The sequence below is a fragment of the Taudactylus pleione genome, unplaced genomic scaffold (assembly GCF_031769625.1).
Source record: "Taudactylus pleione unplaced genomic scaffold, aTauple2 ptg000015l, whole genome shotgun sequence".
NCBI lineage: Eukaryota > Metazoa > Chordata > Amphibia > Anura > Myobatrachidae > Taudactylus > Taudactylus pleione.
Genome location: NW_028284417.1, coordinates 5437814 through 5461970, shown reverse-complemented (window position 1 = coordinate 5461970; position 24157 = coordinate 5437814). Strand labels below are relative to the sequence as shown.

Here is a 24157-nt window from a genome sequence, read left to right as displayed (position 1 = left end):
ACACACCAACAGATGCACTATAGATATATCGCTTGTTCAATGGAACAGGTGATATATCAATCAGTAAAACAAAACAAAAAACACTAGGCCAGCGCTAATAAAAAATTGGTTATATATCACATCATCTAAAAAAAAAGCAGCAAAACAATTATGAGCTTGTGTAAGCTCAAATACTGTGGACACAGAATGGTCACTAGATACTAGAAACAAAGATGGGTTTTGCGCTAATTGATATTGATCTGAAAAATATGATAATATAAAAAGTATAATAGGGAGATGGTAGAACCCACACAAAGATCAAGACGCCATTTATAATATCATATAGTGTTTATATATGTATTTTGAATAAAAGTAACAACATAACAATAAAAATACAACAGTACACCCACATTAATAATCTAGTAATAGCAGCATGAATATTAGCAGTAGCCCACTGGGATCTAATGAGCTATAAGAAATCCAGTGAGTCCAGACCTGAACCATCAATATAGAAAAAGAAGCGTTTGGTTGTAAAGCAACCAAACAAAAGTACTCTATAATGGTGCACTCATATGTGTAATCTGGGGAAGGTAATAAAACTTAACTTTTAATATGTCAAAAACAATAAAAGGTTAATAGCAGACATAAATAGAAAGATGGACACACAAAAAAAAGCATGTAGTGTGAAGCCGTATATAGTGAATACGCTATTTGTACAAAAATCTAGGTTATATCCACCTTAGATTAAATCAGACGAAAGTACTTATAAGCATCACTCACAGTAACAACACAAAATATATAAAATATAGAAACACACCAGGTAATATAGGTGCTATAGTACACTAAAGCATATAACGTTGCAAAAATTCCTATCCAAGAGAAATAAGTAAATATCGGGAGTGGTAGAAAGTTGCTGACATACTCTGCTTCTTACGCTCTTACTGATAGTAGAGGAGAGAACCTTCCGTGAACAAGCAAGCCAGGCGAAACGCGCGTCGGATTCCCTGGGTGCCCCGCGATTGCGCATAGCGGGACACCCCAACACCAGGTTTCGTGACTTATTTACCTACCAGTGCCATCTGTACGGAGGCACATGCCTAGGACACCATATACCAGTTAGCCGCTCTGCACTAGGGTGCGGATGCACTAGATTCTGGCATATGGTTTACTGATATGCAGTCACATATTACCTGTTCATTAGGTGCTTTTTATAGGATACTTTAGTCCCATATATATTTGATTTAATATACTTCTAAGCGTTGCATCTGTCCCTGATCTAGAGACTGTTTTGTTACTTTGTTTTTTTCTCTCCTGCAGTTTGCTACTTTTTTAGTTGCTACATATTGATATTATTTTGCATACATATACTATTTCTTCAGTTATTCATTTTTATGTCACGGTAATAACATCATGCATACGTCTGTATACCTAGGATGCAATGTGTCCTAATAGTTATTGTACCTACTAGGTTGTCGAATTTCTAAATATATTATACATCATTGGTTCACTAGTGTATAGTTACACAATATAACATGTGAACAAGGTGCTGCTTACAGGATACAATAGTCCCATATACTTTCACTAGGTATACCGAATGGCATTTGCATCTGTCTCTGATCTTAGAGATTGTGTCATTATTTTGTTTTTTTCTTGGACTATGTCACTCCTTTAGTTACTACATATACACTCATTATATGTCTGTACACCCTAGATGCTATTTGCCTGAGTAGCTGTTTATTTATACTAGGTTGTCGTAATTATTGTGAATTATTGTGAATTTAACACTCAATCCAGGTTATTTTTCTTATATTCACCTGATCTATACTTTCCATGTGGTTTTCATACCAGCCTATTAATTTTCTCTTAATTTTGTCCGATGCTATTAGGCAAGACAAAAGGCAGTAGAGATTAGGGCTTATGAAGGAAACCACATTTGCCTGTTGTTTCAAGGGATGAGTGCTTGGCCAGATCTCTCACTTTTTCTCCTCTACAACTAGTAAGAGAAGAAGCAGCAGAGTCTGCCAGCAACTATTACCACCTCCGACTTTCACTGTATATCTATATTTCTTGGAGCTACATTCTAGCTTTAGCACTACTGTTTTCTCTACTGTTCTATACTCTCCCTGAGGTTTTCATACCAGCCTTTTTATCCTCATTATTTTGTCCTATACCACGGGGCAAGACAAATAACAGCAGAGATTAGGGCTTATGAAGGGAACCCCAGTTGACTGTTGTTTCTAGGGATGTATGCTATGTCAGATCTCTCACTTTCTCTCCTTTATCAGTAAGAGAGTAAGAAGCAGAGTCTGTCAGCAACTTTCTACCACTCCCGACATTTACTTATTTCTCTTGGATAGGAATTTTTGCAACGTTATATGCTTTAGTGTACTATAGCACCTATATTACCTGGTATGTTTCTATATTTTATATGTTTTGTGTTTTTACTGTGAGTGATGCTTATAAGTACTTTCATCTGATTTAATCTAAGGTGGACAGAACCTAGATTTTTGTACAAATAGCGTTTTCACTATATACGGCTTCACACTACATGCCGTGTTTTTTGTGTCCATCTTTCTATATATGTCTGCTATTAACTTTTAATATGTCAAAAACAATAAAAGGTTAAGTTTTATTACCTTCCCCAGATTACACATATGAGTGCACCATTATAGAGTACTTTTGTTTGGTTGCTTTACAACCAAACGCTTCTTTTTCTATATCATAATTTACTCTAGGCAGCACCACCATGTTCTGATGTTCAGACATACAATCTATGTACTTCCTAATTGTAATTTTGAGATTTAATATTGACTTTACGAGTCTATTTGATCAGTGCGGTGTTTTCTTTCCCCCCCTTACCCCTCTATCTGAACCATCAATAGTCAGCTTTGAAAAGTACAATTCTGTTTATACAGCTCATCCGGGATGTATTCACAGCGCTTCACTTTTTCCACATTTTGTTATGTTACAGCCTTATTCCACAATGGAACAAATTCATTTTTGTCCTCAAAATTCTACACACAATAGCCCATAATGACAACGTGGAAAAAGTTGTTTGTTTTTTAAGATTTTTGCAAATTTAATTAATTAAAAGAAAAAAACCTAAAGAAATCACATGTACATAAGTATTCACAACCTTTGCCATGAAGCACAAAATTGAGCTCAGGTGCATCCTGTTTCCACTGAACATCCTTGAGATGTTCCTACAGCTTAACTGGAGTCCACCAGTTGATTGGACATGATTTTGAAAGGCATACACCTGTCTATATAAAAGGATGAAGTCCAAGGAATTGTCTGTAGACCTCCGAGACAGGATTATCTCGAGGCACAAATCTGCGGAAGGGTACAGATAAATATCTGCTGCTTTGAAGGTCCCAATGAGCACAGTGACCTCCATCATCCGTAAATGGAAGTTCGGAACCACCAGGATTCTTCCTAGAGTTGGCCGGCTGTCTAAACTGAGCGATCGGGTGAGAAGGGCCCTTAGTCAGGGAGGTGACCAAGAACCCGATTGTCATTCTGTCTGCGCTACAGTATTCCTTTGTGGAGAGAGGAGAACCTTCCAGAAGGACAACAGTCTCTGCAGCAATCCACCAATCAGGCCTCTATGGTAGAGTGGCCACACAGAAGCCACTCCTTAGTAAAAAGCACATGGCAGCCTGCCTGGAGTTTGCCAAAATGCACCTGAATTACTCTCAGACCATGAGAAACAAAATTCTCTGGTCTGATGAGACAAAGATTGAACTCTTTGGTGTCAATGCCAGGCACTATGTTTGGAGGAAACCAGGCACCGCTCATCACCAGGCCAATACCATCCCCTACAGTGAAGCATAGTGGTGGCAGCATAATGCCGTGGGGATGTTTTTCAGTGGCAGGAACTGGGAGACTAGTCAGGATAGAGGGAAAGATGAATGCAGCAATGTACAGAGACATCCTGGATGAAAACCTGCTCCAGAGCGCTCTTGACCTCAGACTGGGGCGACAGTTCATCTTTTAGCAGGACAACGACCCTAATCACACAGCTAGATATCAAAGGAGTGGCTTCAGGACAACTCTATGTCCTTGAGTGGCCCCAGCCAGAGCCCAGATTTTAATCCGATTGAACATCTCTAGAGAGATCTGAAAATGGCTGTGCACCGACGCTTCCCATCCAACCTGATGGAGCTTGAAAGGTGCTGCAAAGAGGAATGGTCAAAACTGCCCAAAGATAGGTGTGCCAAGCTTGTGGCATCAAATTCAAAAAGACTTGGGGCTGTAATTGCTGCCAAAGGTGCATCAACAAAGTATTGAGCAAAGGCTGTGAATACTTATGTACATGTGATTTTTTTATTTTATTTTTTTAAATTAACTTTGCAAAAATCTCAAAAAAACTCACACGTTGTCATTATGGGGTATTATGTGTAGAATTTTGAGATTAAAAAATTATTTATTCCATTTTGGAATAAGGCTGTAACATAACAAAATGTGGAAAAAGTGAAGCGCTGTGAATACTTTCCGGATGCACTGTATAAATGCAGATTTATCGTCCACATGGAAACCTCACCACATCCAACCGAAAATGGACACCAGAGTCCGCTCTTGTGTACACAGGTCTCCGAACCTGTCGCAGAGTGCACCGTCTCGTGCTGATAATGCTGTGTGTGCAGTGGCGGCTGGGCGGCCCAATAATTTTGTGGGCAGAAATCAAGTCAGCATGTGACTGCCCCAATTGACGGTGTACCAGTGATTTGTCCCCTCAAATCGTGGGCCTCCAATTAGGCCATGCATATATTCCACAATGGAAGCGAATGATGGTAACATTCAAAGGTCACTTTCAAATGGAAGATCCAGTGGTAGTAAAAGTTTTCTGACCTGTTTCGCTCCCATGCTGGAAGCTTTATCTATCAGTGTGTACTCTACTTTGGACGTATTTTTCCGGTCTCTACAGGTGAGGTCAGAGACTGCTTTTATTTCAGATGTTCAGCCACCGACACTCTAACGTAGCATTTTGCATGCAAATACAGTTGCACAAAGAGTTTGGGCATGTCGCATTTCATTTTATTCAGCAGAAGCAGCTTGTTTGTCCCATTCGCATCACATTCCGGATAAGACGCATTTGAAGGGGAAAAGTCACACAAAAAGACACTCAGGGCTGCTGAGTCACACAGTGCTCACGTGTTATGTTTAATGTGACTTGTAGCGCACAGAGGTAAGATGTATGTGGACACATCTATAAGTGCTCCTATATTTAACAAATGCAGGGGTTGCATACCACTGTCATTAAGACTGATGTTTATAGGTGACCTTCATGTTATCAGAAGAAGCCACAATAGTATCCAAAGTCACTTCTGGATCAAGTCTGCTGGACAGTAAACAGCAGATAAAATGAAAAGATCAACATTTCAACACTGTCTGTAATTACTGATCCAGAGCCCTGCATCTTGTTTGGGCCATACTGAGCTATTATCTAATGTAAATGCATAAGGATTATCCAATCCCACTATGTTCATCAATTTTAAATTGACCATACCAACAATGTGGTCTCTCCATAGGCAGACATGCACATTTCACTGTTCACTTGATTACAGTGCAACGCGCCTCAGTTTATGTATTGTAGTGAACGGACTAGGAGCATAATGCACAATAGGTTAGAACACAGATTGTCAAACTCGGTCCTAAGTACCCCCACACAGTGCGTGTTTTCCAGGTCACCTCACAATCACAAGTGAAATAATTAGCTTCACCTGTGGTTCTTTCAAAATGTGTCAGTGAGTAATTACTACACCTATGCACTTGCTGGGTGACGTGGAAAACGTGACCTGTGTGGGGTCCTGAGGACCGAGTTTGAGAACCACTGGGTTAAAATTAATTATAGGGCAAAAATATATTCCCTTCTACATATACTCTTGAATAATATGTTTTGATACTGCAGGATGGGCTGGAAGGGTTAAACTATAAGATTCAGATTTTTTTTTTTTAATCTATATTTTAAAACCTGTACGATTTTTTAAATTTAATCAACAGTTTTTACCTTCTTTCACTTGTGCTTGAATCATGAAGCAGATCATAAGATTGAACAACAATGGCAAATAAATAGTAACAAGGTCGCATTTGTAACAATATAAATACATTACAATCCGTATTGCTTTGTAACATAATGCTGGCCCCACACACAGCGATATTTTACCCGATCTGGACGATTCCGACACATTGGAACGACAGATCGTGTAAAATATGGCCAAATCCTGAGTCCCCACTCACGATCACGATGCAATGCGCGTACCCGCTGGTCGCACATCGCATCGTCAGATCTGCCGTGCAGTAGGGCAGATCTGACAATCTAGGACACGATGCACTGTGAAAGTCTGACTGCAGGAGAGATCGCTTGAAGATTGGACACCAAATTGTGTGGAGATCGTGTGCTGGGTAAAGTTTCAAGGGAAGTCGTACACAAATCGTACACATCGGCTGATCGTGTGCAAATCGCCATGTGTGTGGCCAGCTTACGACTCATAAGGAAGAATTAAATTGTTTTTGCGCGTCCTTCCGCACCCGACCTCCCATCTAAAGTGACAGGGTGATATTCAATTGTTAAGCAGATTGGGTGCGAATAACTGGGTGCATTACTTTCCGTGAATTTCACACCTTAATGCACCTGGTTTAGACGCATAAAGCAGCTAAACCTGTATAAACTATTGGACGTGCTGCTGAAAATGCAGTTTGGGCGCTTTAGGCTTTTCGCAAATTTCTGCTTGCCACCTCAGGAGGGTGCGCCCCAATTGGCACAATTGTATAGCTCTATCAGGCTTCCAAAAAAGCAATTGAATTCTTGCATGCTTGTCAAGCACAATCACTAGCATGCTATGGGAGGAGTCAATTTATTTGTATGTTGCTAGCAGAATACGTTGTGCTTTACAATTGGTATAGTAATATGACTCGGTATTAAACAGACAGATAAGTGGGCCCGATTTGCAAGCCTGCAATTTACAGGGAAATAGGAATTTGATACATGAGGTTGTGCTACATGTAAAAAGCTATTATCCAGTCATATAGCAATGTTAGAAGTAATTTTGGCCTGGAATCTGATTGTTGTTTGAGTATAAATAGAAAACATGGAAATTTTGTTTAACTAATTCTCTTCCCTCAACAATGTTCAAAGTTATACCACTTTTACACCAGAGCTAAAACCCGGGTTATTGCAGGGTTAACCCGGGTAGCTCCTTGGTGTAAAAGGGGCCAGGGCTGGATTCCCGGGTCAAATGACCCGGCAATCCAACCCAGGTAATTTGCAGGATTTTACACGGGAACAACCCGTGAAACCCTGCAGTGTAAACGGGAACCCTGGGTCATTCGCCCGGGGGCCCGTTTACAGCATGGGGACTTCCGGGTTTCTCGGCGCTTTGAGATTATTAGGGGTATTCAATATGGAGCGAAAAGTCTTTTTTTGCAATAATTTTGCAAAAAATGACGTCATTTTCGCTGGTTTTGGTTTTACACTGTATTCAATTTCAAACACTTTCGCAGGTTCAAAAAGTCTTTGAAAAAAAACGGGGATAACTTCTCCACTGAATAGGTGGTGAAAAAAAGTGGGGTTTAGGGTTGCAGGCTTAAAAAAAATAGCCTGCACCCCTGGGAATGACATTTTAAAAATAACTGTCAAAAAAAGTTTTTTTTAAAAAAAAAATAGGGACACCCCAAAAAATTAATTTAAAAATTGGGGTGAAAAAAAAAAAAATTGTGAAAAAAAGTGTTTAAAAATAGGGAAATAGGTTCAGGGCTATTCTGCAAGTATGCGGCAGGTGTATTCTCGAATAGGCTATTAGCGGCAGGTGCATAGTTGCAGAATTTTTTAAAACTTACTTTAGGGACATAAAAATATGCTAGTACCCATTTTCATGTACCCCAAATTTGATGGGACCACTTAAAAAAACAAAAAAAAATAACCTAAGTGCTCTTCTGCAACACTTCTTCAATGTCGGGAAAAACCACCTGCTGCGGCTATTTAAATCCCTGACTTTCATTTGCAGGCTAAAACAGGGGTACCCATAGTGATCCCCCATGTTTTTACAACTTTAGGGGGTCCTACAATTTATTCAAGGAAAAATTCATTTTTTTCGCAGATCCCACTTCGCACCTTCCCGTTTTCGTAGGTTTCATATTGAATACGGGGATAAAGCAGGCGCGCGCCCGATACTTTATCCCAGGAAAATCTCCGATGTGGAGCAAAAAGTCCAGCACGGACTTTTCGCTCCCATATTGAATACCCCTCTATGTCATCTTCAAGCGCCGGGGGAAGTGTTCCACTGCACCCGTGTGCAGTGCGAACGGCACCGATCTGGGAATAATCTGGATCGGCGCCACAGTAGAAAAGGTCCTTCCTGGGTCTGACCCGTTTTGGAATGGTGTTCCAGATTTCGGGTCAGACCCAGGATTTAGGTGTAAAAGCAGTATAAGGGAAGATAAGTGGGTAGTTCTGCAATTTGATAAAATTGCTGCAAGAGGTGAGTTTTCTGGGTACACTTAAAGGTTTGGAGACTAGGAGAAAGTCTTGCTGTGCGAGCAGGGATTCCAGTACCAAAATTATTTACAAATCACAGGATTTCCGGGCTAACTTTGGGACTGGCATTAAGAAAAAAAACCCCATAAAACAGGTCAAATCTCTATGCAAACTGCAATATTAAAAAAAAAAAAAACCTAGAGTCTTTCATTTGCTGAAACTATGGCCTAAGAATAAGCAAGGCGTCCAGGGTGTCATTGCTAATTCATCTTCAGATTATATTCCCTATATACCTGGCTGCAGAGAAACACACATTCAGGCTCTACGTTAAGTACGGTTAAGCCCATGTCCATATCTTAAATTGAAATGCGAGATTAAAGTTTGCGTCTTTTTTACACTAATACACCTTTATTTAAATCAGACAGCAAGTACAGATAGTACGGTAACATAACCAGGGGCAGTTCAAATCTTAATTTTTATATCTATTTTCTGCTATTAAGCACCAGACAACAGTGCACCAAGGGCCTGATTCAGAGCCGTTCGTAAGCGGCCGCTCGTTCGTTCCGAGCAATGTTTGTCCAACTGCGCATGCGTACGGTTCGTAATACGCATGCGCGAACCATTCATTGCGGTCTGAAATCGAGCGCTCGCAAAATAGCGAGTGCCTGCTAGTTTGAGTGACAGAATGAGGCGTTTGTGGGTGGTAACGGGGGAAGGTGCTTGAAAACGGGGAGTGGAGATCCGAACGCAGGCGTGCCAAAACGGGCGTTGTAAGGGTGTGCATAATTAACACAGCAGAGTCATCAACCACGTCACTTGGTTGTTTCTTAGCCTGAACTGAACGCAATATTGTGGTAGGAAAATCCAGACCACAAGCACTGCGAGCAGTTCAGACGCCTTCCGATGTACTCGATTAATCTAATAAATAGCGGAGATGACGTAGGATGCCAACGGCTAGGGGGCGTTTTTTTAAAAAAAAAGACCGCATGTTTTGTTCGCTCGTTCAGACACAGAGAGGCGTCAACAGACCGCAAAGAGCGAACGGTGAATTTAAATAGCCAGCCCCTTTTCAGAACGACCGTTCGCATATTGCGTCCGGCTCTGAATCAGGCCCCAAGTCCACAAATAAACTACCACAATAGTACTGGATCTACTTTGAAGTGCAGTCCACAAGGAAAAAGTGTGTTTTAATTTTTTCTACACATCGATATTAGTGAAGCCAATCCCGGGATTTAGCCTCTATGGGGGCAAATCAATTCAGCTCTATGCTGAATAGCCCTGGGAAGGATTTACCAAGGCTATTCAATTGAACGCGCTGTTAGGTTCGACTATAGGATTGCTGCTCGCACCCTCCTGACATGCAATGTAGTTTTCCATTTTACCACATCACCTTAGTCAGAGAATACAGATTACCGCAACTAAACACCCAGTTTATGGCATGGTAACCAACATTCTCTAACTAAAGTGGTTCTAGTCGGAGTTAACAGCACGGTCAATCGAATAGCTCTGGCAATTCCTTTCCGGGGCTAATCAATATCGCGCTGAATTGAATCGCCGCCCAAAAGCCCAGGATTTTAATCCCAGGATTGGAGGCACCAACCCCGAGATATTTGGGATTAAATCCGCAGCAATGGCCTCTGGCATATCCAATTATAGAACAGTACCTGCTTGTTCTTCACCCTGGGCACCACTAAGCTCTTCCTACAGCTCACTTTATGGCCTAAGCTATGACCTATAACGGCAGTGCGGCGATGTGACGTCATAGGTCATGCCGCCGCACTCCAGATTTACAGAGACAGCCCACACAGTATTTTACAGAGGAGGCTGAGGGCGAAGGAAGGATAGGATATAAGGCTACTCTTTCACTGCCTGCAGCCTGACGTCTCTTGAGTGAAGAGCCTGAGATGAGTGACAGGCCAGCCAAGGAGGTAAGACACTCAATATCACTTTAGAAAATGGACAGAATAATAATTTTTTCTTTGATCAATTCAATCCCAGGAACTCGAGAATGAGACTTTTTTTTCAATCCCAAAACCCGGGATTACAAAAATGGGACAAGATTGGCTTCCCTAAGTAATTATTACAGTCCGGGGGCATATATATGAATATTGAATGGTATTCCTATGATACCAGAGAGGAAGTTTAATATCAGTTATTTTTTTATCTAAATTTACTGCTATTATGGACATCAAGTCCACAAATAAAATTCCACAATGGTACTAATGCCACACTTTGACATGCAGTCCACAAGAAAAAAAAAAAGTTGGTGTGTCTAAAAATTCAAACATTTAATATTTTTATTATATACAAACTGTAGGTACGTAGATATATTTTCACTTTCTATATATACTGTATTTTATTTTATTTTTACTTTGCCACTCAGTTCACCACAAATTTAAGACAATTCTTCCGTGGCAGAGCAATGCAAAGGCTGCCTCAGTAGCCTGCAATGTCTGTATGATTTTATTTTTACAACTCCAGTCCTGAATTCTGTCCTGATGATTGCTTCTTTTGAAAGTGCTTCTGCAAGCCTGCAACAGCAAGAAATACAACTGTCCCCAGGACTCTTACACTCCCACTTCACTATCACTCAGTCTCTCCCCTATCCCGACAACCACTGTCTACTGCAGAATTAACATGCTTTATATACTACTAAGCACGTCACTCAGGGCGGCTAAAGTCTGTCCCTGCACCTTCAATGAGTGACAGCGGCAGCAGGGCATAGTGAGAGTGACAAACACACTCTGCATCTGGAACTGTACTGGTCGCGAATATGGTCATTGAGGCTGTAGACAGTCACTGTGAGTGGCTGTCTCAGTGTCAATGAGCAACCCATTAATACAGTCTGAGTGGAGTGCTGGGAATGAAACCTAACTAAAGATGATCAATTATAGCGTTCCCGTTAGGCTGTTTAGCAGGGCGCCGCGCACTGCCCGATTTCAAAATGTGAAAATGCTCCCCGACAACGCCCCCCTGAAACAGCCTGTTGAGTGCAGTCCCCACCCGCCCAGTGAACAGCAGCTATACGCATGGCATCTTTTCACAGTGAGTGGAGCGTTTGGGGCAGCCAACATGTCCGTAAGTGCTGGGCACAACCCCAAGAGTGATGAAAAGGGTACGCGTCTTAAGGACACACCCCTTTCTCATGGCCATGCCCCTTTTCGGGCATTCGTGCTCTTTTTACTGATCACTAAAATATGCTGTGAGTGGAAAGAAAATGGGTAAGGTGAGTGGTGGACAAGACTCTCAAGAGCTGACAGATGGATATTTGAGAGAATTTGGGGCAGAATTTAGTTTTTTCAGAACAAAAGTAATCAGTGAATGCTTGATAACAGAATAAAAATACAAGAAAAGAGATATTACAAATTTTAGTTAAGGTTGGAATAAGCACAGAAGACAGTGTTGCAACTATTTTGTGAGGGTATAGAATCAAGAAGAGAGGTAGTAATAGAGTAGATAGTTCAGGTCCTTGTGTGAGATCAACTGAAGATAAGATGCCAGAGGGCTCAGGGAAGGAATTTAGCAGACTTCTCACTGAGGAAGAAGATAATATTTCATGTCTGATTTTATACATTTTGTCCTTAAAGCAGACAGCAAGATCTTTGGCACTGATGGTATAGTAGGTGGATTTGGTGTGGAAAGGGCGAGAAGTGATTTAAATGTAATATTTACAGAATATTCCACAAAAACTGGCATTTTAGCGGGCTACTCACAATTATTAAGGATCCCCAGATGTACAGTACTATAGAGGGATCGCAGCAGACATTGCATAACAGCCTTCAATTATTTTTGGTGAAACGGAGGAGAAAAACACTATTAATCTGTGACCAGCAGCTCACTACAGAGCTCCTGCAATTACTGGTTTTCTTCTTTTTTGTAGTTTTAGAAGAGCCATCTTCTATATGCAACATTATTGAAATATTTTAGAGAATTGGACATTTATATCGCAGCGCTGCAGGACTGATAGATTGTGTGTTAAATGGTCCATTGCCAAAATAATTGACCAGAGAGTTTCCATACGGAACTTGGGTACATGGATAAACCTGTAGAGAGTTTTTTTTAGATTTAGAATAGAGAGATGAGACCCATTCAGTTTCTGAACCAAAAATAGATTGGAATAATAACCCCTTCTTTGTTGCAACACAGGAACCGGGATTATTAAATTTTCCTGCAGCAGGGAGTGAATAGCCTCCTTAAGGGCAAGGCTTTGACAGCACCTGATGGAGAATCTGTGATGGCAGACCTGCAGCCACCAGGGTAGCTATTATCTAACTCTGCTCCAAAAAGTATATTTCCATAGAAAGGTAAGGATTCCAGATCCTTCCCTGGTCCTGTATCAGCTTTCCTGGATCTTAACCAAAGGACCCTGCACACCACAACTGAAGCTGCTGATACTTTAGAAGATAAAATTCCATTATCTACTGCAGCTCCTCCCAAATAGGAGGCCGCTTCCCGTATGTGGGAGATATACATCTGTTCCCTGGTGGCATCTGGTAGAGAGTCTTCCAATGCCCCCATCCATTTTTCAACAGCTTTGGCTACCCAGGCCCCAGCCATAGTTGGACGAGTAACAGCTTCCAATGATAAAAATATTGCCTTAAGACATTTTTCAATCTTCCTATCTGTAGAATACTTAAGAGAAGATGCTGACAGAATAGGAAACGTATTATTTCTGACTAAGTGCGTCACATGAGCATTCACAGTAGGAGGTACCTCCCACTGACATTCAGAAGATGGGAAAGGATACAACTATGTTAGTATTTTATTAACAAAAAATCCATTTATCCAGGTTACTCCATGCCTTTTCCATAAGCTCAGTGACAACCTTCCAGTGATTAAACACTGGAGCCTTCATACTAAGGGCTGAACCATCATCCTGAATATCTAGGATTGATTTAACCGCCCTCACCATAGAAGGAACATCCACTGTGGACGGATGGTCCTCTTCTCCTGAGCTAAACCTTGAAGAACCCTGCGCATCATCTGATTTCTCTGATGATGCGTCTGAATCCATATGCTGAGCAGACTGATAAAAAGAAAGCTTGCTTTTAGGCACCTTAGTAACTACCAGTCTTTCAACAGTTGACTGTGCCATACTCTGACTAGAATGGCCATATACATGAAGGATCCAGGAAGGATGTATAGGAGGTGCAAACATGGCATGCTGTGGACACCCCACACAAGGAGGCAACATGGGAGTAGCCATACGATCCACAAACTGCTTCATTACCTGAGACAAGGAGGACACCCAAGATGGTTCGTGTACAGAGGCAGGTAAACAGGAATGGTGAGGTGTCCCTTAATAAAAAACAACACACAAACCATCCTTTATAATATCCTGAGGGGACAAACTGGCCTAACATAACTTATATGAAACCAGCACAGGGGCCTCCACCTCCTGTTTCCCTTTACCTTTTGACATATTCAAATTAAAAAGGCAACAAATGCAATATTATGTGACAGCCTTCACAAATCTTTGCATAAACTTAATGCAATTGTCCATAAAAGCCTTTGACACTTATGAAATGCTTGTAATATTACTTCAGTATACCATAGTAACATCTGACAAAAAGGTCTAAAAACACTGAAGCAGAAAACTTTGTGAAAACCGATACTTGTGTCATTCTCAAAACTTTTGGCCATGGCTGTAGTGAGGCTCTGTGTATATCTGCTGAATGCTGTGCATTGCTATTGTGCTCTGCTTTCTTTGCCTGGCTTTACAAAGGGTGTTTATCCTGCATTCTGTGGTGATGTATTCCTATCGCTATAAACTTATGCTAGCCTATAGTTATATGAAGCAGAGAGGGATCAGGAAAGGAGGAGGGTGAGGTCCTGCCGGATGAAAGAGTGGCTGATGAGGGACACTCGCTCCCACATGCTGCTGCTGATGGAGATTTGTGAGAACAATCCTGATGACTACCGCAACTACCTGCGCCACCTTCCAGGAGTTGCTTGGCCTGGAGACCCCCTACATCCGGAGCAGAACACCAATATGCGGAGGTCCATCCCAGCAGATTGCTACCCTGGAGGTTCCTGGCTATAGGAAGGTCACTAGGAGACCTGAAGTTAGGGACCCTCATCTCCCCTCAAGTTTTGGGGAACATTCCTGAGACCTGCAAAGTAATTGTAAATGTGCTCAAGTACCACTATTGTAAGGGAAGTAAAAAACACAATACACATATTTTTCTTTTGCAAGAAAATTTTAATTTTTTTTTCACACAAATGTAAAAATACAACCAACATGGCTGCATTTTGTAAAGAAGGCAAACCAACATGTCTGCATTTTGTAAACGAGGCAACCAACATGGCTGCAATTTCTAAACAAGGCAACCAACATTGCTGCATTTTGTAAACTACACAACCAACATGGCTGTATTTTGTAAATGAGGCAACCAACAAGGCTGCTTACTGTATACATTTGCTACCTAAAAGTAGCATTATGTTATAACAATATTAAAACTGCATTATCAACAAGTCTAATCTGTCCCAATAACTATGCTGCTCTATGGTATATGGTAGGTCCGGCGCCGGATGAAATAGGCCAAAAATCACATGGCACAAGTCCAGCTTAAGGACCTGGCTTCCAACAATCTGTCTTTACGCCATGTGTTTAGTGACCATGTCCAATAAGCGTCTTCACCACAATATACCATAGAGTAGCTATTGGGAGAGATAAAACTTGTTGATAATTGCTTTTTGAAAATCTAAATTTTGAAATGTATTTTAAAAATCAAAAAGTTGAGGCGGCTCCTTGTCTGCCTCCAGCATGGCTTGCTCTAGATGGTTCCTGAGGATGTGGGCGGGAATGTGGGTTGGAGACCAGGGTAAGTGGGTTGGGTCACTGTAGTAGGCTGGTAGGTCATAATGTGATGGGGAGGGACCAATGATCTGAGCGAGCTGGCCAGTCGGCTGGGGCAGAGGTTCGTAAGCCTTGGGGTACTGGCCAGTTGTTTGGGTTATCACCATATCATATAGAAGTCGTTCAAAGTGGATCTGCTGATCCTGATCCATCAGTCGTAAGGAGCTTACTATACAGGTGCCGAAGTTGTCGTAATTATCAGGCAGTCTTTGTAGGGCATGTTCTACCCGCTTCATTAGTGGAGATGAAGTTGACTGGTAGCCCTTTCGATTTGCGACGATATCTGCGCTTGCTCGGTGGTTGACTTGACTCACCCTCGCTTTCCGTCACCGTAGTCATTTGCGGGATAGGGCTCAAGTCCATGTCTAGTGTAGAAGACTGTTGGAGGAGAGAAAAAAAAAGTTGCATAAATATGTTCTAAATTATTTTTTTCTTATTTTATTCTAGTTCCAGTCAACGATGAAGGAGTGGAATACCATCGCTGATGATTTCGATAGGCATTGGAATTTCACAAACTGTGGGGGAGCAATTGATGGAAAGTATATCCACATAATCCCACCTGCCTACAGCAGATCTTATTATTACAATTATAAGGGGGTTTTTTAAGTATTGTTTTGATGGCGGTGGTGAATGCCAACTACAAGTTCATCTTTGTTGATGTTGGCAAGAATGGCCATGCTTCGGATGGTGGGCCTTTGAAACAAGCCATATTCAACGAGAGGCTAACCACCAATACCCTAGAATTGCCGACTGTGGAGGAAACGAAGTTCGGGCTCAATTTGTGTTTGTGGCCGACGAGGCATTCGCACAACATGAACACTTAATGAAGACATACGCGCAAAGGGGCCTGACCAAAGAAAAGAGTATATATAATTACAGGCTATCCAGGGCACGACGGAATGTGGAGAACGCCTTTGGAATTCTTGGCAACCGCTTTCTCATCTACCACACCGCCATTAACCAGCGCGTAGAAAAAATTGATTGGGTCATCTTGGCATGCTGTGTCCTGCACAACTTCCTCAGGCGCAAAACCTCCCAACAAAGGACATCAGGCACAGCTATGCCAGACGACCCTGACCAGCCTGAAGAGTCCTGCATCTTCTTACATTCTTTCTGGTAGACAGTGCGGACGTTCTGGACCTTGGCCTTGACCCATTTAGGACACGCTTCCTGATGGTTCGGCGTGCTATATACAACAAGCTCCTCAATGGCTGCTGCCTTCTGTTTGTTGCTATAGTCTTTCCACTTAACCTTCCATAAAAATTCATGGTTGTGATTTCATGGTGTTTCAATAAAAACACAAAAATTAAAAAAAAAAAAAAAAAAAAAATTATGGTTGTGGTAAATCTCCAAGAACCCGGTTAAGAATTTGCGCTCTCTTGCCCTTGCCATGACAATATAGAAAAAGAAAATAATGTTTAGATACACTAATTGTTTTAATGTTTTTAGTGTTTTAATGTATGACAGTTTTTAAAATGTTGACCTGGTTATTGTTTGTTATGTTTTTTAATACATTAAAATTCAATTATTTGTGTTAACATTTTTGTATTGCATTTTAATACTAAATTTGTGGCCAGCATTGGCGGGCGTGTAAAAATAAATACATTGGTGGGGCAGTGCCATAACAACATTGGTGGCGCAATGGGATAATCACATTGATGGCACAGTAGGATAATCACATTGGTTGGGCGTGCCATAATCACATAGGGCAGTGCCATTACAACATTGGTTGGGCAGTGATATAATCACATTGGTGGGGCAGTGGCATTGGTGGTGCAGTGGTATACATATGCGCTACAATACTGTGTATACTCACATAAACAAGTTGCCATATCAGAGCAAAGACGATGCAGGCTGCTGATACTGTCCTCGTTGTCGTTCTCGTTGTCTGTCACAAAATGGAGGAGAGGAAGGGCCAGGATAATTGACGACAAATCGTTCATTACATCGTTCATCGTGCATACACACGGAACGATGTTTGCCAAATCGTGAAAGACTGATCGAGATCTTTCTGCATGTTCAAGAGATCAACGACCACGATCCACGACAGTGGGAGCGCATCGGCATCGCTATTATGCCCACACACGGCACTTTTTAAACGTCCTTCCAATCGGTCGAAAAATGCCATATCGTTTATAAAAATTGTACCGTGTAGTCGCTCAAAGAATATAGGCATGCTAATATTTTAATCAGCAGAAGCTGTGTGAATAAGACGCATTAAAAGGTAAGAGTAGCACGAAAAAACATTATGCGGTACCGAGTCACGCGGAGCTCCGAAATTGTGTAACACGACTTGTAGTGCACGGTGGATAGCTGTATGTGGACATATCTGTATAACCATCGCAATGGTTGTACTACCGCCAGAAACAGGGTGGGGCCTGAAGGAGCAGAGCTTCACTACCCTCGCGTTAATGTGGGGGCGTATCCAGGACTCTCCGAGATGCTGTGCCACCCACCACATCTATTCTTCTGCTGCTCACCCCGCAGAGCCAGCCATCGGATGGGCATTGGAGAGCTGCATCCAATCGCTGGCAACCATCAAAATTCCAGTATAAAATGGAAAAAGTACTTCCATTGAGCCAGAAACATCGATAGTTGACAACCATTGACTTCCGATGTCCATCCCTACCCCACATAGGGCCTTATTCAGACCCGGTCGCAAGTGCTGAGCGCTCGCAAACAGGTCAATGTTTGCCCACTGGGCATGCGCACGTCGGAGCCGGCTCTGAGGTGCGCATGCGCGAGACCCGGCTAGCGACAGGCACCCCATCGCTACGGGTCTCGCACCAAAGGGGACGAGCTGTCGATGGTGTTTGACAGCTCGCCCCGTTTGGGAGGCCGGCAGGGGGGATGGTTGGACAAACTGAGGCGTTCCTGACAGAATACTTGCCGTTTTGGGGGTGGCCCCACTGACATCAGCAATGATGTCAGTGGGGAGCTTCCTGCTTGATCAGAGCAGGAAGCTCCCTGGGGCTTGCGCTTGTCGAGACCCAACCTTAGGGTCTCGTCACAAGCCCCGATGGTCGCAATGGTCCTGACCAACGCGACCATCAACCTGGTCGTTCTCTAGAGCTGTGGGTGGTAACCCATAGCTTAGCTACCAACCAGGAGGCCGCACTTCACACCACAAGCGGCCGCCCTCATTCAGAGCGACCGCATGTATCTAGTGATCGACTCTGAATGAGGGCCACAGTTCACATTTTCCAGGTCACCCAGCAGGTGCACAGATGTATTCATTAATCACCGACACATTTTAAAATATCCACAGCCGGTGCTAATTATTATGCGAGGAGAAATATAATCCGGCACTCACTGCAATAACAGTAATTTACAATGTTGCCCTCCGTAATTGATGCTGAAAACACCATGCAGTATACTAGTGAAGATGGCACTCAGGGATTAAATAAAGAGACGACACAACCATCACTTTGGTCGAAGTTTCAATACACACTTTCATCAAGACATTTAATCAATTAGCGTTCCTGCTAGGCTGTTTTAGCGGGGCGCGGCGCCCTGCCCTCCTTCTGGAGGGCAAAAAGCGCCCTGCCCTCACAGCCTACGGGTGACGTCTTCACCCGCGGGTCGCAGTGTTCCGCGGGTGGAGAAATGTGCGGTGACCCGGCATCTATTCTCCCTGTCTGCAGCGCTTGGGGGCTGCCCGGCGTGTCCGTAAGTGCCGGGCACGCCCCCAAGAGTCACGAGAAGGGGATGCATCTTATAGACATGCCCCCTTTTCAATGACCACGCCGCCGTCGGCGCGCGCACAAAGATGCCCTCTCTGGCTCCGGCGCCCTGCCTGCCGCCGGAGCTGGAGTGAACACTAATCAATCAATCTCTCTTATATTATATATATTTTCCATAGACAAAAAACCTTACGGTTTCACATGTCCCACGAAGGATTCTTAGAAATGATCTAAAATTTCACAGAACCTACTGAATTTCTGCCACTGAAACTTAAAAAAAATCAATGAAATTCCAACGCCTTAATGGACGTGACATTCCCGCTAACCTGTTTTAGCAGGGTGCCGCGCCCTGCCCTATTTCTAAAGGGCGAAAAGCACCCTGCCCTCCGGAGCGGCACCCCGCTGAAACAGCCTGAAGGGGCCAACCCCGGGTCGCAGTGTCCCACGGATGGGGAAAACTGTGGTGTAGCGGTCACCGCCGGTGAATGGATGCTGGGCGATTCACTGACAGCAGCAATTGGGACCAGCTCGGCATCTCCCCAAGAGTGACGAAAAGGGAACGCGTCTTAAAGACACGCCCCCTTTTCGATGTGCCCTTTCTCTAGGTCCGGTGCCGGACCTAGAGTGAACACTAGGACGTGTTCCTTGCGCAATACAGATGTTATGCCATCACACCCTATGGTTAACTGCAGATTCAGCACTCTCACAGAGTGAGATTGCCGTCACTCACAAAATGGTGGAGCTGCTAATTAACAGAATTGTGTGCTCATTGGATACACACATGCAGTCTATGCAACTGAGATCTAAGCAGAAGACAGAGCTGTGCAGATGGGATAAGAGAGGTGTGGATGGGGAGAGGAGACAGAAAGGCGTGGAGAAGGGGGGATTCAAACTGTACAGATGGGGGGGTGTAAAGTGATGCATATGGGTGGAAAACAACAGTGCGGATGGGGGTGGGGCAACGTGATGCAGATGGGTGGATGAAAACAGTGCGGATGGGGTGACAGAGGGACGTGGATGGGGGGTACAGAGTGGCATAGACGTGGGAAGACAGCAGCGCAGATGGGTAAGATTGGTGCAGATGAGGGAATTCAGGCTAGCACAAAAGGGAGAACACACAACAGGGATTGTGGAAGACAGATTGGTGCGGATTGGGGTTAGACAGAGTGGCACGGTTGGGGGGGGGACAGAGTGGTGCAGATGTAGGAAGAAAGAGTAGCACAGTTGAGGGAAAGAGTGGCGTGGCTGGGGGGAAGGCAGTGGTGCAGTGGCATGGTCACAGGAAGACAGAGAAGCGCAGATAGGTAAAGACAGATTGGTGCAGATGAAGGAATACGGCCTAGCACAGTTGGGACACCACACAGCAGTAGGGATTGGGGAAGATAGAGCAGCATGGGGGCATATAGGGGAATACAGAGTATGATAGTTTTTACGATTAGGGAGCTGAATGTGTATTCTGAATGAGAAGGATGTATGGAGTGGAAAGGATTGTGGAACCCAGTGGGATTGTTGTGGTGACCAAATGGGAAGATTGTGGGCACTGAGTGGGATGTGTGTGCCACATAACTGCTCAGTCTTCAGTTGCATAGACTGCATGTGTGTATTACAATGAGCAGCTCCACCATTTTGTGAGTGACAGCAATCTCATTCTGTGAGAGTGCTGAATCTGCAGTTAGCCACAGGGTGTGATGGCATACCATATCTGTATTGCACAGGGAACACGTCCATTGAGGCGACAGCCTTAATGATCGGAATTTCATTGCTTTTTTAAGTTTGAGTGGCAGAAATTCAGTAGGTTTTGTGAAATTTCAGATCATCTCTAAGAAGCCTTAATGGGACATGTGAAACCTTAAGATTTTTTGTCTATGGAATTTCATTGCTTTTTTATAATTTATCAACCATCACGGACGAGAGCAGCAAACCAGGCTAGCCGCAGGGGGAAGAGCATCAAAATGGTATACTAGCGCTGGTGGTGGAGGGGACAGCACACAGGAGGTGTTTCGGTGATGCAGAAAGAGATGGCTGCGGGGGCAGGCTGGTCAGTCGCAGCAGCGGGGGAGCGGAGCAGTGGGGGACAGAGAGGCTCACTGGCGTGGATAGTCCCAGCCCTGAACTGCTTATTAAGGCCCCTACACACAGAACGATGTGCTCACGATGCGATATCGTGAAAGATTTCCCTTGAACTCTCCCTGGCACTCCATGACACAATATGTTACTGCGCAGTGTGAAAGGGACCAGTTGAAATAACCCAGGTCGAGCAACCTGGCATTTCAATCTGGGTAACGAGCTGAGTTCAACCCGGCTCACGGTGTAGAGGCAACCCGGGTCCCATTCACTGCATAGGGAAAGCCGGATAAGATCTCCAAGCGCTGGCTCAGCAGCGATGGCTCATCGACCCGGCATTATTGCCGGGTCAGGTCGCCAGTCCGAAAAAGGGGTCCCAGGCAGGTGGCACCCAGGATCAACGCATGTACAAACCCGGGTGTGACCCGCCATTTGCGATCTGAAAGGGGTATTACGCAATTTTTATTTTTTTGCCCTGAAATTTGGCATGCAGCACTGAGCGACAGTTCTTCCCGTCCATGCCAAATTTCAGCTCAGTACGTCCAAAAGCTTTTGAGATGTAGCCCCTCAAACACCATGCCTCCATCTCAGGAATTCCCTATGAAAGAATTCCGTTTATGCAATCCAGCTTTAATATAAGGACAAGACCGTGCCCTTATGATATAGTGTTCATTCTAGCACCCTGTACCTGCCACAATCTGTGCAGTTCCTCTTTCCTGCCTGGGGTGTTGCTCTCTACTCTGGTGCTTCTAGCACACTTTGGTCTGTGTCACAATTTGATGCATTAGCTGAGTGTGCTAGAAGCACCTGAGCAGAGCGCAACACCCCAGGCAGAATAGTGGAAGTGCACAGGTTGCGACAGGTGCAGGGTGCTAGAATTAACACATTATATATATATATATATATATATATATATATATATATATATATATATAAAAAAATGATTTATTTTAATCATTTTTGAAAAAGAATAATGACGTGGCAGAGAGCGGATTTGTTTCGTATTTTTGCTCTAAGACAAATGTGTTTTAGTTTCTAATTAATAAATACAGTCACTGTGTACAGCTATGGCAGCGTGTGTAGGAGTCTGCTCACCGATCACCTTCCCGATCACCGAGCTGTCCAGGTGGAAGCACATCGGAGACGTTGTGTCCTGGCCGCCCTCTCTTCTCCTGAATTCCCTGGTCCACTTGGCATCGCTCCCCGGCCTCTGCTCAGAGGCCGTATCCGGCCTGCGGAACCTGCTCCCACCGTCCTCTCGCTGCCATCTACAGGAGTCCGACCCCCGGCCCCTCTCCCTATACTGTGCGCGGTCCTGGCTGTCCTCACCATACCACTGCCGTGACGGGGGTGACCACGGCTTACTTACACCACAGGCCCCGGAGCTAGCGGCCGCGCTGCCGCCATCAGCTTCTTCCTCCCAGTCCGACATGGCGCCCAAACAAACAGAGCGGGTCTGCGCCGCTCTTCCCCAGCCTGGGCTCCGACTAGCGATGTCACCAGCAGGAGGGCGGCACTGCACCTGCGGTCATGGGTAATAGCTTCCCGCCTAGGAACTATCGATAGTTATATTGTACATCTGGATTAAGAGAGAATACACACACCAGTAACCAACCACTTGTGCTTCAGACTTTTAAGCTAATTAAGTATAAAATATGCTGAAAAAAAGGCTAATCTTGTATGATACCATAAGATACAAAACATCAAAATAGGTGGGTTGACCATCGATTGTGCCATTGGTGACTAACATCAATGTCATTAAAGCATCTGCTGTGAACTATTGATGGTTTGCTACCATTGGGGCATATTCAATTAGGTCGCCGATATCGCTGGTTTTCCATGGGAAAGAGTATCGCGCTCGTGCCTGCTTATCCCCGTATTCAATTAGAAATTGGCGAAAACGGGAACTGCCGAAAAGTGCTGTCAGATTTGGGGAAATCCGCCTGCCCCCCCCTCAAAAGATGCATTTACATTGGGGATCACTATGGATACCCCCGAATAGCCCTGCTGAAGGTATTTGGGGTACTTAAATGCTCTCAATAGCTGCTATTTAGCGTCTTTGCACAAGTGGGGAAGAATAGCATTTTGCATGTTTTTTTGTGAAAATAGGTAGTCCCAGCAAAGTTGGTGTACATGAAAATGGGTGCTAGTATATTTTAAAGTTGCTAAATTGAAGTTTTAAAAAACGTAAAAAATCCACCTGCCGCAACCACCTGCAAACTTAAAAGCACCTGGGGAATACTTGGGGACCCCCCTGGTCCCCAAACCCTCGACCTGGGTTATTTCAACTGGTCCCTTTCACACTGCAGTAACATATTGTGTCATGGAGTGCCAGGGAGAGTTCAAGGGAAATCTTTAACGATATCGCATCGTGAGCACATCGTTCCGTGTGTAGGGGCCTTAATAAGCAGTTCAGGGCTGGGACTATCCACGCCAGTGAGCCCCTCTGTTTATTTAGCCAGTTTTTAAGTTTGTCCCCCAACTTGGTACTGTTTTGCCCCCTCTTTCAAAGTAATTTTTTAGGGTGTTCTTAAGTTTCTTTAAACTTTTTTCGACAAAGTTTAGCTTTGGGGGACTGTCCCAAGGGAGCAGAGGGGTTCCCGCAAGTTTGCACCCCAAAACCCCAATTCTGCACTTTTTTTCGACAGCTTTCATAGGCAAAAATTTTTATGCATTGGGCACTGACTTTCTGCACCGGCGAAAAGTCTTTGGAATTGAATACGGGGATAATTTTTCACATGGCGAAATGACATCACAGGCAAAACTTTTTCGCCGAAAACGGCTTTTCGCTCCTAATTGAATACGGCCCATTGTTGGTTATTCCTGCTGTGGAGCGCAGCAGACCAAGAAGATTCAGGGGCAGAACTTAGCGATACAGGGGACCCTGCACTTGGAAAAAAAACATTGCTGAGAAGCTTCCATCAATGGCGGAGAACTATCTATCATTGGTGGCAACCATCAGTGGTTAATGGCCATAACTAATTGTAAATAAAATCTGAATCTGTATGAGGATCTTTCTCCGCCTCTTCTCAAGAGCCCATTTATTAATGATCACTTTTGCAATGCGATCAGGGCATGTCAGTACCGCCGACGATC

The 24157-nt window shown here is 43.7% G+C and overlaps 1 protein-coding gene across 1 annotated transcript in view; it reads right to left on the bottom strand.

Moving 5' to 3' along the window:
• Positions 1-22613, bottom strand: part of LOC148542085 (putative ATP-dependent RNA helicase DDX43) — a 190288-nt gene extending 167675 nt beyond the window's left edge. Inside the window, exon 1 of the mRNA XM_088471358.1 lies at positions 22157-22613. Within this exon, the coding sequence (XP_088327484.1) occupies positions 22157-22493 (337 nt within the window). The 5' untranslated portion in view covers positions 22494-22613. The remainder of the gene's footprint in view (positions 1-22156) is intronic.
• Between the last annotated feature and the right edge of the window lie 1544 nt (positions 22614-24157).